Source organism: Pinus tabuliformis, chromosome 5_2, assembly GCF_031772625.1.
Source record: "Pinus tabuliformis cultivar Carrire ecotype Pingquan chromosome 5_2, CPIR1, whole genome shotgun sequence".
Taxonomy (NCBI): domain Eukaryota; kingdom Viridiplantae; phylum Streptophyta; class Pinopsida; order Pinales; family Pinaceae; genus Pinus; species Pinus tabuliformis.
The window spans coordinates 1,073,672,320-1,073,690,827 of NC_142306.1; the positions used below are offsets into that span (position 1 = coordinate 1,073,672,320).

Genomic DNA, 18,508 nt, shown 5'->3' on the forward strand with positions numbered 1-18,508 from the left:
AGGACATTTTGCAGCATAATGACTGACTCTTCCACAAGCAAAGCATTTGAAAGGCAGCTTACCTCTGAATCTTCTAGTTCCCCATTGAAGGTTCTTGACAAAATTTGATTCTTCCTCTTCTTCTGACATATGTCCTGACTCATAGTAATCTCCTTTGCCTGAAGCCTTGAATGTAGCTTCTCTCCTGTCTGATGGTCCTCCTTTCCTCATTTCGTAAGCAATTAGAATTCCGTGCAGCTGTGACATGGTAAGGCTCTGTAGATTTTGTTTTTCTTCTATTGCAGAAAATTTTGATTCAAACTTAGAAGACAAAGATCTTAGAACCTTTTCAACCAAAACAACCTCGTTTATTTCTTCACCCAAGTTTTTCATACAATTAACAATCTCATCTATACGAAGGAAATAGTTAGCCACACTTTCATCATTGTGCATTCTGAGATTTTCATACTGAATTCTGAGGGTTTGAAGTTTTGCTTGTTTTACCTGTTCATCTCCTTCATAGCTCAGAACGATCTTGTCCCATATTTCTTTTGCGGTTTTGAGGTGCATAACCTTGAAAAATTCTGTTTGAGATAGACTCCCTAATAGAGTATTGACAACCTTTTCATTTGTTTCATACTGCTTCTTACTTGCCGAATCTGTAGGAGTTGCTGATGGAAATGTGTACCCTGTATCTATGATATCCCATACTTATGTACCAAGAGATTGAAGATAGGCTGTAATTCTTACCTTCCAATAGATGAAGTTGGTCCCATCAAAAATTGCTGGCCTGATCGATGCTTCTCTCTCGTAGTTGCTCATGCTGATAGATATTCCTTCAGGCGATCAAGCTTCTCCTGAAGGACCTGCTCTGATTCCAATTGTTGGAAATAATACTGAGAGGGGGGGTGAATCAGTATTATCAATTCAATTATTTTTATTTCACACCCAGATCATATACGCTACTTCAGTTAGAGAAAATCGCATATATGCACAACTACAGATAAGGAAACCAACGTATACCATGCAGACTTATAATTTAATTTATTCTATAGATGTTGATCATTAATCTGTGCATCAGAATCATATAAACAGTAACCAGGAACAGTAAAATAGAGCAGAAGACAATCACACACAAGAACACAAGATATAAGGTGGAAACCCAATGTGGGTGAAAACCACCTGCTGCAATTCGTCTCTATCTTCTTTTAATTAGAAACTTCTTTTTACAATGTTTCTGTATTGGTGCAGACTTATACCAGTATGCAGGCTTCAACCTGCAGAAGGCTACAACCTTCTCTCATTTTCTAGCCTCTCCTAGAAGGGAGCTACAACCCCCTTAGCTCTTGTACTAGCTGAGGTACTAGTACGTAGGTGCTGACCTACAGAAGGCTACAACCTTCTCTTTCTTCCAGGGACCACGTTTCATAAATTTTCAGACTGGATCCATGAATAACATCAATCAAACATCAAGAATTTCTGCATCAAACAATCTCCAACAATGTAAACTTTGAAACGGGAACTGATACTGTTACCCATTTCGTAGAGATAGCAAAAAAGTGACCTGATTTTGAAAATGGGTGATGCACAACGCACATGTTTTTTTTAGAGCATAGTTTTTGGCACTTTAATTTTTTTTATGTACATTATGTTTAGAATGGTAGTGATTTTCATGCTGATTTAAAAAAGTGAGTATTCTACATCACCCCCTTTTTTTAAAAGACCTGTTTTTTGGCTTTAAATTTTCTAATGTATAAAATGTAAATAATTATTTTGTAAATTTGATCGTTTTTGAAGTGGTCGTTTTCTTCACATTTTCTTGTTTTTTATTTTAATTTTAACTTTTTTTTTTAGTAGGTTTTTATTGTTTTGCATTTTTCAATTAGGAGGTCGATATTTATAATTTTTGATATTCTACATATTTTACATCCTTAATTAATTTTTCAATCCACATGAAATAATTGTTTCTAAAAAACAATATTTTTTAATAATGGACATAAAAATAACCATTTTTAACATAAATATAACTAAAAAACTACACGTTTTGATAATTTTTTGCTAGAATTGACATGTCAAAATCACAATTTTTATACGATAATTTTAACTAAAAATGGTTAAATAATAGTTTTTTTTTATGAATTTCATGTCAAAAAAATAAAAATAATCATTTTTTTTAGAAAAAATAATGATTAATTTAAAAATTAATGCGAAAATCACATCTTAGAAATATTAAACGCATAACAACCTTAATTGAGTATTTATTCTTCTCATAAAATGTCAAAGTCAAAACATTGCAAAGCTTGATTTCCAAGCATAACTTAAATTTAATCAACAATGTCACGTAATCCAAACTCTTCATCCTCTAGGGTTTTATCATTGTCTTCTTCCATAATATTTTCTACTTCCTTTTGCTCATTTTCCTCTTCTAATAGATCTTTGATGTCTACGAATCTCCCAATGTATGTCTTTCCAAACATTCCATGTAATGGTGGTTGGGGTTCCTTTGCCTTTTTTGCCACACGTGATTCACTAAAGTCCCATTTCTTCAACCCAATTTCTTGCATTGCATCTGGAAGAAATTGAAGAGCATTAATTCTTTGCTGAATGAAATTGCACTGTATTGGATCTTTTTCAATTGCAGTGCAATTTCTTCCTTTTTGAAGGCAGCATGCTAGTGTTGTACCTAATTATCAAGCACAAAAGAAATAATGAAATAAATTAGTACAATGACATATAAATTAATAAATAACATATTGAAATTCAATTCCATATAATAAAACTTACCTGAGCCAGAAAATAAATCCAAAACCCAATCTCCTTCATTTGACTGCCGCAAAGACATGGCTAAATCGAGCTCCTAAATAACATTGGGTTACATTGTTTAAGTGCTCAAACAGCTCGATCGAGCGCTTAAAAAGGGCTCAATTGAGTAATCATTTTTTCCACCCAAACATGCCATCTCTTGCCAAAAAGTGTAACCCAACTCCATGCTTTCACCCTTATAGATTATGAATTTTTAACAATCTATATCCTAATTATTATTATTATGCAATTTTAAGGTCATAGCCAAGCCAGACACCAAATTGGTGTATGAAACCCCCTTGTTTGTGGGATAAGAAACCCACCTCCATGCAACGATTTGATTATTGTCTACGAAGGCATACCTACTCTAACCCCTTCTGGTTTTTGAACCTATGACCTCTTAGGAGGAAACACATGCTCTTAACCATTAGGCACTTGACTTGAGATGCCTCATGTTTAACTCTAATGTTATAGGAGCATTTTCTCAAGAACTCTATCCAATAATTGGACCTCACACACTCTGTTGACCTCTAATTTGAATTCTGTGGCATTTCAAAGTTTACCCTCCAAAACTCATTTAAGGCCATAAATCACACTTAATATTGGTTTACTATATTTGTGAAATTTCTAATTCTTTATAACTAATCATTTAGTTTGGGTTGTTGTTTCTAAAAGGGTATGGCCCAAAGCTTAATTATGTCCAATGTCACTTCATAATCTAATGATATGTAAGAAAGATCTCTTCCACTTGAATTAATAAGACAATAGAAACCTCACATACTCAAAACAAACCTATTGAAAACCAATTTGATTCAATAGACCTAATCAAAACGAATAAAATCATTTTTCACATAAATGGCTTATTGAGATCAGTTTTTCATATTGTACAACTGTACATCGATTGGGGCGTTTTTCATTTGATTTCATGGCGTACATTTTGCTAACAATGTTGACAAAATCCAATCCATTTAATGTTGACAAAATACGATCTATTTAATGAAGTAAAAAATTACAATAAAATTTTTGCCTTTTTGGAAATGAAGTTCTAAAATGTCTTTAATCCAACTCTTTTACAGGGCATTGACAACAAACAAGCAGTGCACATCACAGGGCTCAACCAACATATTGTTGAGCATAGATGCTATTTTAGATTTGTTTTTTAACCTCTTCAATTTCTTGCAATGATAATATGAATGTGATCTGAATTTGAAACTACTTGTAAAAGTTTTGCAAGGTATTCAATTCAGATATATACATATTTAAAAGATGTCCATGTCTTGCAGAAAGAAAACAAATGAAAATTTCAGCTGTTCATGAACCATTTAAACATAGCAGATTTATTTCCTTTTACTGTTTAACACACTAAAACAAATTTGTTCTGCAAAATAAATCAATCACAGATGCAAAAGAAGTTGATAAAGCAGTTCACCCCTCCTGGGCTACGTCTGCTGGGTCCAAAGCTCCCAAATGGGCCTGTCCTTGTTTTAATTAAATGCTCAAATTGAATATACAGCTGAATAGAAGCATCTACAGGTGGAACAGATGGTAAAAACGGATTCATAACACTTTAATCCTTCAGGATTGACTACTGGTTCACCTCCAATGGATACCTGCAACCCTATACAGTCTTCACAATACTGGGCCCTGGTGGCTCCTAGAACTTTCACGGCTCCAAAACCTCTGCAAATGACCTCAGATGGCTGTAAGACCTACACCAATGGCTTCAGAAGGTCGAAAATACCCAAAAAAAAAAAAAAAAAATTCGTCCAAAACCGCCTTTCCTAGCCAAAGTTATGGCCAATTAAAGTTTCTCCAGTCTGCCCCTAGAAAAACTCCAGCTAACTGTAGTTGGAGGCCAGATAAGCCCGCCAATTCCGCCACCAAATCTGACCTGACTGCCGGATAACCGTTGGGCTTTAACGTGCATGTGACTGAGTTAACGTAACTGGAAATTCCCCTTGGATTCCGCGCTGGTGGTTAGTGTTCTGGCGGTTAGGGCTTAAGCTCTAGGTTCTGGGCCCGAGGTTGCATGGTATGGGGGCTAGCCCCCTTCGGGCCCCGTCCAAAGTCATTTTAAACTTTAAAAAATATTTTTTCTGCCCATATAATAAGAACTACTACCATGGCCTAACGGTAAGGCGTGGGAGTGTTGTAACGTAGGTTGTGTGTTCAAACCACGGAACTCCCAAAATTTTTAAACCATATGCACATACCCTTGCTGACGTCACCCAGGGCCACGTGGCGGCCTCTGGGCCTGCCACGTGGTAGCCTGTGATTGGTTGCCGAAAAGGAATATTCCCTGGAATATTCCAAGGAATATTCTGTGGAATATTCTTTCTTTAATTTTTTTTGAAAAATTCAAAATTTCAATGTTATTGAAAAATTCTTCTTTTTGTCATAACTTTCTCATACGGCGACCGTTTTTCGAACCGTTCACGGTGCCAGAATCAGGAGGACGAGCAATTTTCAGTCGTTCAAATTTGAACCAGTTCTGAGCATTTTAAATTTTGAGCATTTTATGACACTTAGGACATGAGCACCTGATCAGAATGTGTTGTGCCTTATTTTCATAAAAAGTTCACATCACAGGGCTAATGTAATTTGTCTTATTTTTTTTAATCTATTGTAACAACGTAAATATCTATCTCTCTTTTTTGTGTCTTCATATAATTATGTGTATCTCTATGTACGAAAGAAACTATATAGGTACAAAATGAAAGTAAATAGTACATCTATCTTAAGAAACTAAATAATATATCTATTTTAAGAGGAACATGATTATTCACAAATGAATGTACTATCTATTTGTGATGAACTTGATGATATATCCTGGGTAAAAATAAGAAATTAAAGTTATAAATACTACTGCAACTACAGAGTATCAAGTTATGAATGCACAGTTATTTATTTATTTTTTTTAACAAAGTCGGATACTCATATATTATAAAAGCCTGCGATATAGAATTCTAGAACATAGGGAAAAAGGATCTGAGAGCTGAGGATCAAGAGCAGGTTCGCAGACCCGGATTCCTCGCTGCTTCTCTTGATTAAACACAAAGACAAATACAAACGGCTATATTGCCTAACAAAGGATCCACCGATCCAACAAAATTTACAAGGCATATCTTTTAAGGGAAATGAGGCATGGCTGAGTCATCAGGAAGCGGAGCTTTCTTGATGCTTGCTTTAGTTGAAGCTTCGGCCTGGTAACTTTGAGTGAGGGAGCGGATGTGTTCAATGGCCTCTTCTAAATGGCTGCATCGTTCCTTCAGCGATTCGATCTCTATCTTTCTTTTTTCCAGCTTCTTGCGCTTTGAGTTCCTATCTGCCATGCGCTGCGGACGTGAGACTGGCTCCCGATGAGAGTTGAGAGGTTCTGAAGGCTGCCGACGCTTATGACTAGCACAGAGGAGGTTCCTTGGAGAGCCGCGATTTGTGAGAGTTCTGAGGACTGAGATGCAATAAATAGGAGGAGGCCTGCTCTTCAGAGACATGATCCGATGCTGAGGAGGCCCGAAATTGGGGATAGGGCAGTACTTTGGAGTTTCGGTTCTGCCATAAAACGTGCTGGAGGGATGTGCTCTGTCTTTTTCCCTTAGAGTGACTGCGCTACCTGGGATATGCTTCAGAGTGAGGAGGATCGTAATGATGCAATCCTGATCCTGAGAGCTGATATGGATCCTTTGTTGCCAGATTATGATGCCGAGAAGAATCATGGGGCTGCAAATGGATTTGAGGAGATATTCGATGCGATGGGTATTGTGCCTGAGGTGAATTTTTCCTTTGGGAGTGGAGGAGGTGATTGACTCTTTAGGGGATGTCTTTTCCATAGATTGCCTCATTCTCTCTTACCTGTCCTACTTGTCTTCTTGATGCTTGATTTGCTTGCGCATCCGCCTCTGTGTTATTACCTCTTAACACATGTTTGTATGTGACTTTGCCCAGGACTTTGATGTTTTCCATTATCCTATGTCTGATGTTATTCAAGGCCATCTGAATGAAGTCTTTCCCTGTGGTCATGGCCGCAATAATAATTGCTGAATCACCAATGATAAGGAGATTCTGGAGACCAAGATTCCTAGCTATTGAAGTTCCCAGGAGAAGGCTGTAGGCCTCAGCTTTATTGTTTGTCATTTTGCCTAAGCCCCACTCGTAAGATGCTATTATTTCCCCTTGTGGATTTTTGATGATCCCGCCCGCTCCCGCTTGTCCCGGATTATTCTTTGAAGCGCCATCAAAGTAGAGGACTAGTCTTCTTTGGTTTTGTATCCACATACTAACTTCATCCTTTGTCCCTCTAAGCTTCCATTCCGGATTGCTTTTCCCTGAGCTTAATCTTTCTCTTAGTTTTATTTCATACTTAAATTTGTTCATCCAATCTTTTAATCTTGGATCTGTCTCATCCAAATCCTTCTGAGTTATACCATTTGTTTCAATAGTCTCGGAAATGAGTGCTGTTGTTTTTGCCAGGATGCCAGATATGCTTGGTTTTTCGTTGTTAAATATGCACTTGTTGCGGGCAAGCCAAATCTGCCAGCAGAGATTTGAAGGAATGCTGGTCCAAAACCTTGAAGCTAGGGTCCTGCTTTTTTTGTTTTGAGGAAGATTTTTCCCCCAAGTTTTCTGTAGAAGAGTGATCTGATTAGGTAGATCGCCTGAGGTAATTGGACTTGTGAGGAGTTTCCAGCAGGTTCTAGCGAAAGGACATTCTATGAAGATGTGATTGCTGCTTTCCTCCGCGGACCTGCACAAGCAACAGATTGAGGGGCCTTGGATGCCTTTCTTTCTGAGATTCTCTGCTGTGAGAATTTTACCCTGGAGAAGGGTCCAATTGAACACTTTAATCTTTGGCAGACATTCGGGCCTCCACACAGCTTTGTGTAAGGACCAATTATTGATTGCTGAGGCGTTCTGAAGAGCTTTATAACCTTCCTTAACCGTGTATCCTCCCCCATTAGGATCCCATATGTATTTGTCCTCTGACAGCTTATGAGTAGGCGCTGAGCCAATAAGGGAAGTCTTGAGCTCAGCCCATAGATTTGTGAGGCCTGTGGGGAGATTGAGAGATTTCCATTCGATCCAGCAATTCTGATCCCAAAGAGATAAATCGAAGAGGGTATTGTAGTTTGCCTCTATCAACCATCTTTGAAGAGGCATGAAATTAGGAAGAGTTTCCCTAGCATTTGATCCCATTATCCTATCATTCTAGATGTTGATATCCCTGCCATTGCCCGGAGCCCTGGAGATGTGGGTTTTGAATTGAGGGAGCGATTTTTTGATTAATTTCCAGATGGGTGTGCACTGTCGGTCTATGATAGTTTCTGAGAGAATGTTACTGTTGGCTCCATTCAAATATTTCTTTTTAATTACCTCTGTCCACCAGGCTTTTCTCTCATTGAGAATTCTCCATATTAATTTGTAGCCCATAGCCATGTTTGCAAGTCTTGGGACTCTGATTCCAAGCCCGCCCTTCTCTATAGGGAGAATGACCTTGTCCCACTTTACCAAGCTAAATTTTTTTGTATTTTGCTTTCCTCCTTGCCACAGAAAGCTTCTGATTATCAGCTCCATATGCTTGTGGATGCTGGCCGGGGCAAGAGTGATTGCAAATTGATAAATAGGGAGAGCTGCGAGGATGGCTTTGATCAGAATTGTCCTGCCTGCTAAATTTAGCCAGTACACTCCCCAGCTCTGAAGCTTTCCTCTCAGCTTTTCAATTAACTTCACCCAAATCTCAGATTTAATTGGATCCTTTGCTAAAGGTAGCCCTAGGTACATAAAGTGTGTCCAGTTCCTTTGAGCAGGGATTTCCATTATTAGGGAGATTCTCTGAGTTATGTGTCTAGGGACATTCCAAGTGTAAATCATGCATTTGTTGTTGTTGAGCTTGCCTCCGGAGGCTTGAAGGAAAAGGTCCAAAGCTTTCTTGAATCTTCTGGCTATGATGCTTGAGGCGCCACCAATTAGTAAAGTGTCGTCTGCAAAGAGGGAGTGGTTAATGCCCTTGGTTCCTCTGACTATTTCGACCCCTGTTATTTCTCTTGACAGCCGCTTTTTTTCTAACTGTAAACTTAAAGTTTCCGCCATGAGAATGTAGAGGAAAGGGGAGAGCGGGCACCCTTGCCTCAAGCCTCTCGAGCTTTTGAAAGCTTCGCATGGCCTGCCATTGATGAGAGGGGCTGTCCAATTATCTGAAATGCATTCCATAACCCTGCTGATGAATAATTCAGAGAAACCAAATCTCTTTAGAACTGCCTTGAGGAATGAGTGGTTTACCCGATCAAAGGCATTTGCCATATCGAGCTTGATGATCATACCTCTTTCCTTTCTGGATATGCTACTCTGAATAGCCTCCTGGATAAGAATAACGTTGTCCGTTATTTGTCTCCTAGGGACAAAACCACCTTGGTTCTCGGAGATTAGAGAAGGGAGCAGATTTTTAAGCCTGTTTGCTAGGATCTTAGTAATGATTTTGTATGAAACATTGCAGAGGGATATAGGGCGGAATCTATCAAAAGATTGGGGATTTGGGTCTTTGGGAATGAGGGCTAGATGGGAGGATTTCATACCACTGCCCATTTTACACTTTGTAAAGAAGTTTCTCGCCACTCTGATGTAGTCCTTTTTTATAATATCCCAGTGAGTTCTGAAGAAGTCCACCGTGAAACCGTTAGGGCCCGGAGCTTTGTCCGAAGCCATACTCTTGATTGACCATTCTATCTCCTCCACCGTGAGCTCTTTGTCCAGATGCGTGTTTTGTGCTTCTGATATTTTGTTTTCTATGATGTTGAGGAATTCCGGGTTGTCAATGTAATGCGGATCAGCTGTTAGGAGGTCTTGAAAGTGTTGTGTCGCTGCCTCCTTGATTTCCTCCTATTCTATTAAATCTTTTCCGTCCACTGTGATTCTTTCAATGGTGTTCCCTGCCCTCCTAATTTTGAGGCTGTTGTGAAAGAATGAGGTGTTTCGGTCACTCGATTTGAGCCACAGGCATCTCGACTTTTGTCTTTTCTCCTCTTCCTCCCTTCTGTTCTGTTTGTACAGTTCTCTGTACAATTCGTTTTCCTTGACATGATCCTCTTCCGTGTCTTGTCTAGCTTCCTTTTCTTGGTTCCATTGCGTAAGCTTTTCTTGGAGATCTGTTTTCTTTTTATCTTCTTCTCTTGCTTTGTGTCTTGCCCATTGCTTGATGGTAATCCAGAGGTGTTTTATCTTGGTTTCCCAAACATAATGCGGGGAGCCTGAGATTTCTATTGCCCACTGATCTTTTATCAAAGATCTGAAATCCTCATTGCTGTCCCAAGCTCGGTTGTACTTGAAGGGAAGTGGACCCATATTCTTCCCTCTGTCCAGTTTCAACGCCACTGGTTTGTGGTCTGAGATGTAGCCTTGAATGATTAAACTTTGGATGTTTGAAAAGCTGGCCACTATTCTTTCCTGAACCAGGATACGATCCAGCCTTTCTTTGATATTGTTCTTACCTGTTCTCTTATTTGACCATGTGAACCGCCCGTTTTGGGGAGGGATGTCCACTAGATTATGAGCCTGAATGATTTCTTCTAGAGCGTCTCTTGAAGAGTCTGCATAGAAGTTCCCTCCCATCTTTTCTTCTGCATTCCTAATTAAATACATGTCCCCTCCCAGGATGATGTTCCTTCCTTGGGCATCTATTAGATCTGAAGTGATTGAATCCCAACAGAAAGCTTTATCTCTGAAATGGGGGGGGGGGGGGGGCGTAGATATTGTAAATAGTGTACTCTTCTGTCATAGCTGTGTTTTGAATATCTGTTCTTATCCACCATCTATTTTGCCTGTGATTTTTAAGTTTCCATTTGTTTTTGTCCCAGATTGTCCCTATGCCTCCTGAGGCACCTGCTGCGCTGGCTGCTATTCCTTCATAGATTCTGCTTCTTTTCAAGCTGTTCTGGAATTCTTGTTCCGTGATTTTGGTCTCCTGTAGTAGGAGAATGTCTGGATGCTCTGATTTGAGAAGATCTCAGACTGCATTTGTTTTAAGGGAGGAGCCCATCCCCCTACAATTCCAGGAGACCAAAATCATCATTTACTATGTTTATAATGGGCCCCTCCTTTCTCTTTCATTTTCTCTCCGCTTCCTTTAGTCTTGTCTAGATAGGTATCCATTGGCTGTTGGGTCCCTGTGGCCATTTCTTTAGCTGCGTTTTCATCCCTTATCTCTTTATTGGATTTCTTGCCTACTTTTCTAGGGGGGTCGGTTGAGGTGTTGTTTTCCTTTGACTTGTTTCTTGTGAGTATTCTTTCTATTGTTGGGGGAGGAGAGGATGGAGGGGGGGAGTCGGGTGTTACCAAGGGAACTCTCGGGGATGGCGGAGGGGAGGGGGGGTCTTCTGCAGACAGGGTTTCGAAAGGGTTGGAAAACGAGGGGAAGGAAGGGCCGGATCCTGAGGGTTGAGAGGGGTTTGCTGAGAGAGTTTTGGATATATTCCCTTGTGAAGGGTTTGATTTTTTCTTCTTGACTGTTTCCCATGTTTCTTCCGGAGCTTCAGTGTTAGTTTCAGCTGCATTTAACTTAGATTTATTACATCTGTTAGCAAAATGCCCGTATTCATGACATACCTTACACTTGAAGGGTAGTTGCTCGTAGTCCACTTGCTGTATGTGTGTCCACTGATCGACTTTGAGTTTGATTGCTTCTGGCAGTCCCTTCCCCAGGTCAACTTCTACACATATCCTCGCACAGGCGTGCATATTCTCCTTTGGTTCCGATCTGTCAATATATTTCCCCACAGCATTTCCTATTGCTCTCACTGATTCATCTCCCCAGCAATGGAGCGGCAGGTGCGGGAGGCGAACCCAGACAGGCACCGCATTGGGAACATCCATCTCGGGGTCGAAGTCGGGGGTCCATCTGTTCAGGTATAATCCTCTGGTGTCCATAAAATAGGGCCCATTTCTGAATATCAGATTTCGGTCTTCCGTTGATTCAAATAGAAATGTGAAGAAACCCCTCCCACAGAACCTTATTGCTATCTTCCCTTGGACTGTCGAGTTCTAGTTCCTTTCAACCCACCGTTGGACTGTGCGTGGAGATGGCCATAATCCGGTGAACTGGCCTACCAATCCACGTTCTTCTAATGCCACAGCTGCTCTTCTCGGGAGTGCTGGAGGGAGTGATACTTCCGGGATCTCATCCAGCTTTTTGATGAATCTTGAGGCTGTAGGTCTGATTCTGTCCGAAGAGTTCTCTGGAATAAGAGAGGCAAAGGATTTTTCCAGTTCATCTTGTTCCTGATCAGGGGGATCCAGTGGAGGCATGATTGTAGCACCACCACCTCTCCAACAGATGGAGAGAGGCCTAGCAGCAGCGCTGCCAGGCGCTGTCGCTCAGAGGAGTCAGGTCCAAAACGAGGCAGAGGCCCCGTGGAGGGCAGAGAGAGCAGGAGGCTCGGGGAAGGGAGGGGCAGGAGGCCCAGGGGGAAAGGGGAAAGCAAATCCTAGCAGCCACGCTGCCAGGCGCAGGCTCACAGAGCGGCTAGGTCAGAGGGCAGCCATGGGCGAGGAAGCTCCAAGCGCGCGAGTAACAAAACAATCCTCATTTCTTTATTATTTATTATCAATCATGAATGCACAGTTATTAATATTGTTACAATCATCGAATATCTATATTTATTTATCTTGTATTTCAAATGCCAAATCCAAAAATATGAATTAATTGATTTAGGTCAACAATATCAAATATTTTTGTTAATAAAACCTACACAACATTATAATCCAAAAATATGAATTAATTGATTTAGGTCAACAATATCAAATATTTTTGTTAATAAAACCTACACAACATTATAATTCGTGATACAAATAATGGCGATAAATGTTATATACATTATATATGGGGCAAAATTTCCCAAAAAGGAACCAGCCATTTGGTTGAAGATTAACTTTGGGTCCCTGCGTTTTTTATTCGCATTGCCTAGCTTTCCATTCAATTCCATATCCTACCTAGAGAATGTAAGATTATAGCTTAGTTGACGAAATGAAATGATGGTTAACAATATTATCGGCCTGTCTTTTTATTCGATTCCATTTCTTACCGAGCAAAGGAAGGAATGTAACCCAGTTGAATTGTCATACAAAAAGTAAAAATGAATTGAACTGCCAACAAAATTGCATGACAAAAAGTAGAAGGACGATTTTAAAAAATGACTTCCTCAGATTTAACAAAAGACAAATCCGATGCAGCAAAACTAAATTAAAGCGATTCTAAGAATCGCCCGGGTGGTGGGGCGATTCTGAGCCACCGCCTCGCCACCAGTGGAAGGACGATTTTAAAAAATGACTTCCTCAGATTTAACAAAAGACAAATCCGATGCAGCAAAACTGAATTAAAGCGATTCCGAGAATCGCCAGGTGGTGGGGCAATTCTGAGAATCGCCTCGCCACCACCTCTGGTGGCGGGGCGGTGGCGGGGCCACCCGTCGATTCTTCAATTCCTAGCAGTGATTCCAGGTTATAAGCAACTTGAGTCGAACACTCGCAAGAGAACCAGATAAAACATGAACTCGCTCGCTTGCAGATGCACTTCTGATGGCAATCTCACCCTCGCTTGAAGATGGACTCACTCGCTTGCAGAAGAGAAACAACAGATGGTCCAATATACAAGCCAGATAATAAAGAGAAGCAGTAATGTTTTGGAAAGCCTCAGAATGCAAACATCTACAACGCCTCGAGAGGATCATAAAACCAATATCCCAACTTATTCATTTCATCATCTCATTCAATGCATGAGAATCTGGACAAGACAACACTGTTGAAAGGCTAGAGGAATTAGTGACCGATGCCGAGTCCAACTCTTCCTTCTCCCGAATTGGCATGGTTGGGAAGGGTGGTTCCGGAAAGAGTCTGCTTCTGAAAACGGTTTTCAACAGACATAAGGTGAGGGATCTCTTCTGCGATGGTTTCTTGCTTTGGCTTACCATTTCTGGGTCTCTTTCTATTTCAAGTCTTAGGAAAGAAATTTTCACACAAATAATCATGTAGAGAAAGGTTATAGATCCAAACACAAATATGAACGAAGAATCTATAACCATAGGTCCGTTGAATGAGCCTCTGTAGGGGAAGAGGTTCGCCCTCTTCTTAGACGATGTGTGGGAGCAGGGTGCTGAATTGCTGGAGGAAGTGGGTGTACTCCGCCTAGTTCAACTCTCCAACTCCAAAATTATTGTCAGCTCCAGGAATTCCAGCGTGCTCTTGCAGATGGGAGTTGCAAAGGAGTCCACAATCATAGTGGGTGATTTGATGGAGAATGATAGTTGGCATTTATTTCACTATTATGCATTTCCATATAATAATGGAAATGTGGTCGAGGGCATCGATGAGGAAACGGCCAAGGTTGTGTGTCACAAGTGTGGAGGGCAATGGCACGCACTACTGATACAAATGAGTGGAAATTTGTAGTTCAAAGGTTGCCAAACGCCAACAACAAAGGCGATGAAGCTGTACATGATCGCCTAAGGTTGAGCTACGACGCACTTGCCAGCTACAACGTTCATCTCCAATTGGCCTTTCTTTACTTAGGTGCTGCCTTCTTAGAAGACGAGGTTGTCCATGTCGAAGCAGAGGCTATTTTGTTATGGATGGGAGAAGGACTCCTCGGAAAGAAGAAGGTGGAGGATGAGGGTGGCCACGACCCATTCGAGATGGGAAGAATGTATGTCAACATTCTGGCGGATCGATGTTTGATCCAACCGACCATGAAAGACGTGGATGGGCGCATTATGTGTTTCTGGATGCACGACGTCCTACGTGGACTGGCAATACAGATTGCTGAGGCTGAAGAAAACTTCAGCTGCCGGCCAAGGGAAGGGTCTAACAGCTGTGAATGAAAATGAATTTTAAGCGCGCACTCACATTGCTTTGGGCGGCAACAATTTGAGCTCACTTTCCGAGTCATTGAGAGCTCCAGAAATATCTTCTATGCTATTGGCTAGAAACAAAGCATTTAATGAAATTCCCAGAAAGGTGATTGGGAGTATGATCTCCCTTAAGGTTTTGGATTTGACCGCCACGGACATCTAGTCATTGCCAGAGAGTGTGGGGTGTTTGAAACAGCTGGTATACCTGAGCTTAGCATGGGTGCCCATTAAAAGGTTGCCTGCATCTTTTACAAATCTCGCAGCCCTCCAAATCCTTGATCTGGAAGGCTCTGAAATCACAGAATTACCATCTGACCTTCACAAGTTAAGATCATTAAGGTATCTGAACCTTGACAAGTGTCGTGATTTGAAATGTGTACCAAGTAGTATTTCCAGCCTCACGTCTTTGCAGTGTTTGCACATTAGTGACTGCGAGAGTATGACGTGGACAACAGGTCAGAAGAGATCCCAAAAAGCGGCTTCAATCAACAGTAGCGGGGCGATTCTCAGAATTTCCCCCAAACAGTGCTTACATGAAATGAATGGGATGATGAAATGAATATCGACCATACTCCCCAAAATCCCATCAGTAATAGCTGCTCCATGGTTGTGTAGATGTAAACACTATTTGGGGCGATTCTCAGAATTGCCCCCCCACCCGGCGATTCTCAGAATCGCCCCAAACAGTGCTTACATGAAATGAATGGGATGATGAAATGAATATCGACCATACTCCCCAATGTCCCATCAGTAATAGTTGCTCCATATTTGTGTAGATGTAAACACTGTTTGGGGCGATTCTGAGAATCGCCGGGTGGGGGGGCGATTCTGAGAATCGCCGGGTGTGGGGGCGATTCTGAGAATCGCCGGGTGGGGGGGCGATTCTGAGAATCGCCGGGTGGGGGGGCGATTCTGAGAATCGCCGGGTGGGGGGGCGATTCTCAGAATCGCCCCCCCACCCGGCGATTCTCAGAATCGCCCCAAACAGTGCTTACATGAAATGAATGGGATGATGAAATGAATATCGACCATACTCCCCAGCGTCCCATCAGTAATAGCTGCTCCATAGTTGTGTAGATGTAAACACTGTTTGGGGCGATTCTGAGAATCGCCGGGTGGGGGGGCGATTCTCAGAATCGCCCCACCACCCGACCATTCTTCAATTCCCCACCACCCGGCCATTCTTCAATTCCTAGCAGTGATTTCAGGTTATAAGCAACTTGAGTCGAATGCTTGCAAGAAAGCCAGATAAAACATGAACTCGCTCACTTGCAGATGCACTTCTGATGGCAATCTCACGCTCGCTTGAAGATGGACTCGCTCGCTTGCAGAAGAGAAACAACAGACGGTACACTATACAGGCCAGATAATAAAGAGAAGCAGTAATGTTTTGGAAAGCCTCAAAATGCAAACATCTACAACGCCTCGAGAGGATCATAAAACCAATATCCCAACTTATTCATTTCATCTTCTCATTCAATGCATGAGAATCTGGACAAGACAGCGCTGTTGAAAGGCTAGAGGAATTAGTGACAGATGCCAAGTCCAAATCTTCCTTCTCCCAAATTGGTGTGGTTGGGAAGGGTGGTTCCAGCAAGAGTCTGCTTCTGAAAACGGTTTTTAACAGACATAAGGTGAGGGATCTCTTCCGCGATGGTTTCTTGCTTTGGCTTACCGTTTCTGGGTTTCCTTCTATTTCAAGTCTTAGGAAAGAACTGTTCACACAAATAATCATGCAGAGAAAGGTTAGAGATCCCAACACAAATATGATCGAAGAAGCTATAACCATAGGTCTGTTGAATGAGGCTCTGCAGGGGAAGAGGTTCGCCCTCTTCTTAGACGATGTGTGGGAGCAGGGTGCTGAATTGCTGGAGGAATTGGGTGTACTTCGCCTAATTCAACTCTCCAACTCCAAAATTATAGTCAGCTCCAGGAATTCCAGCGTGCTCTTGCAGATGGGAGCTGCAAAGGAGTCCACAATCATAGTGGGTGATTTGATGGAGAATGATAGTTAGCATTTATTTCGCTATTATGCATTTCCATATAATAATGGAAATGTGGTCGAGGGCATCAATGAGGAAACAGCCAAGGTTGTGTGTCACAAGTGTGGAGGGCAATGGCACGCACTACTGATGCAAATGAGTGGAAATTTGCAGTTCAAAGGTTGCCAAACGCCAACAGCAAAGGCGATGAAGCTGTACATGATCGCCTAAGGTTGAGCTACGATGCACTTGCCAGCTACCGCGTTCATCTCCAATTGGCCTTTCTTTACTTTGGTGTTGCCTTCTTAGAAGACGAGGTTGTTCATGTCGAAGCAGAGGCAATTTTGTTATGGATGGGAGAAGGACTCCTCGGAAAGAAGAAGCTGGAAGATGAGGGTGGCCATGACCCATTCGAGATGGGAAGAATGTACATCAACATTCTGGCAGATCGGTGTTTGATCGAACCGATCATGAAAGACGTGGATGGGCACATTATGTGTTTTCGGATGCACGATGTCCTACGTGGACTGGCAATACAGATTGCTGAGGCTGAAGAAAACTTCTGCTACCGCCAAGGGAAGGGTCTAACAGCTGTGAATGAAAATGAATTTTCAGCCCGCACTTGCATTGCTTTGGGCTACAACAATTTGAGCTCACTTTCCAAGTCATTGAGAGCTCCAGAAATATCTTCATTGCTATTGGCTAGAAACAAAGCATTTAATGAAATTCCCAGAAAGGTGATTGGGAGTATGATCTCCCTTACGGTTTTGGATTTGACAGCTACGGACATCCAATCATTTCCAGTGAGTGTGGGGTGTTTGAAACAGCTGGTATACCTGAGCTTAGCATGGGTGCCCATTAAAAGGTTGCCTGCATCTTTTACAAATCTCACAGCCCTCCAATTCCTTGATCTAGAAGGCTCTGAAATCACGGAATTACCATCTGACCTTCACAAGTTAAGATCATTAAGGTATCTGAACCTTGACAAGTGTCGTGATTTGAAATGTGTACCAAGTAGTATTTCCAGCCTCACGTCTTTGCAGCGTTTGCACATTAGCGACTGCGAGAGTATGACGTGGACAACAGGTCAGAAGAGATCCCAAAAAGCGGCTTCAATCAATAGTTTGTGCAGTTTAACGCAACTCAAAAGTTTACATCTACACAACTATGGAGCAGCTATTACTGATGGGCCACTGGGGAGTATGGTCGATATTCATTTCATGTAAGCATTGTTTGGGGCGATTATGAGAATCGCCGGGTGGTGGGGCGATTCTGAGAATCGCCCCGCCACCTGACAATTCTCAGAATCGCCCCAAACAATAAGCAACTTGAGTCGAACGCTCGCAAGAGAACCAGATAAAACACGAACTCGCTCGCTTGCAGATGCACTTCGATGGCAATCTCACGCTTGCTTGAAGATGGACTCGCTCGCTTGCAGAAGAGAAACAACAGACGGTACACTATACAGGCCAGATAATAAAGAGAAGCAGTAATTTTGGAAAGCCTCAGAATGCAAACATCTACAACGCCTTGAGAGGATCATAAAACCAATATCCCAACTTATTCATTTCATCATCTCATTCAATGCATGGGAATCTGCACATCTTATTCATTTCATTGGTGCGTTTTTCATTTGATTTCATAGCGTACATTTCGCTAAAAATGTTGACAAAATCCAATCCATTTAATGTTGACAAAATAAGATCTATTTAATGAAGTAAAAAATTACAATAAAATTTTTCCCTTTTTGGAAATGAAGTTCTAAAACATCTTTAATCCAACTCTTTTACAGGGCATTGACAACAAACAAGCAGTTCACATCACAGGGCTCAACCGACATATTGTTGAGCATAG

The 18,508-nt window shown here is 41.5% G+C and overlaps 1 protein-coding gene across 1 annotated transcript; it reads right to left on the reverse strand.

The window, feature by feature from the left end:
* Positions 1-9,654: 9,654 nt before the first annotated feature.
* Positions 9,655-10,383, reverse strand: LOC149162946 (uncharacterized). The gene has a single exon (XM_089435316.1). The coding sequence runs from the start codon at positions 10,381-10,383 to the stop codon at positions 9,655-9,657; it is 729 nt and encodes a 242-aa protein (XP_089291442.1).
* Between the last annotated feature and the right edge of the window lie 8,125 nt (positions 10,384-18,508).

Excerpts from the sequence above, each read along its gene's own strand:
- LOC149162946 (XM_089435316.1), bottom strand. The coding sequence starts at position 10,383 with ATGGGAGGGAACTTCTATGCAGACTCTTCAAGAGACGCTCTAGAAGAA.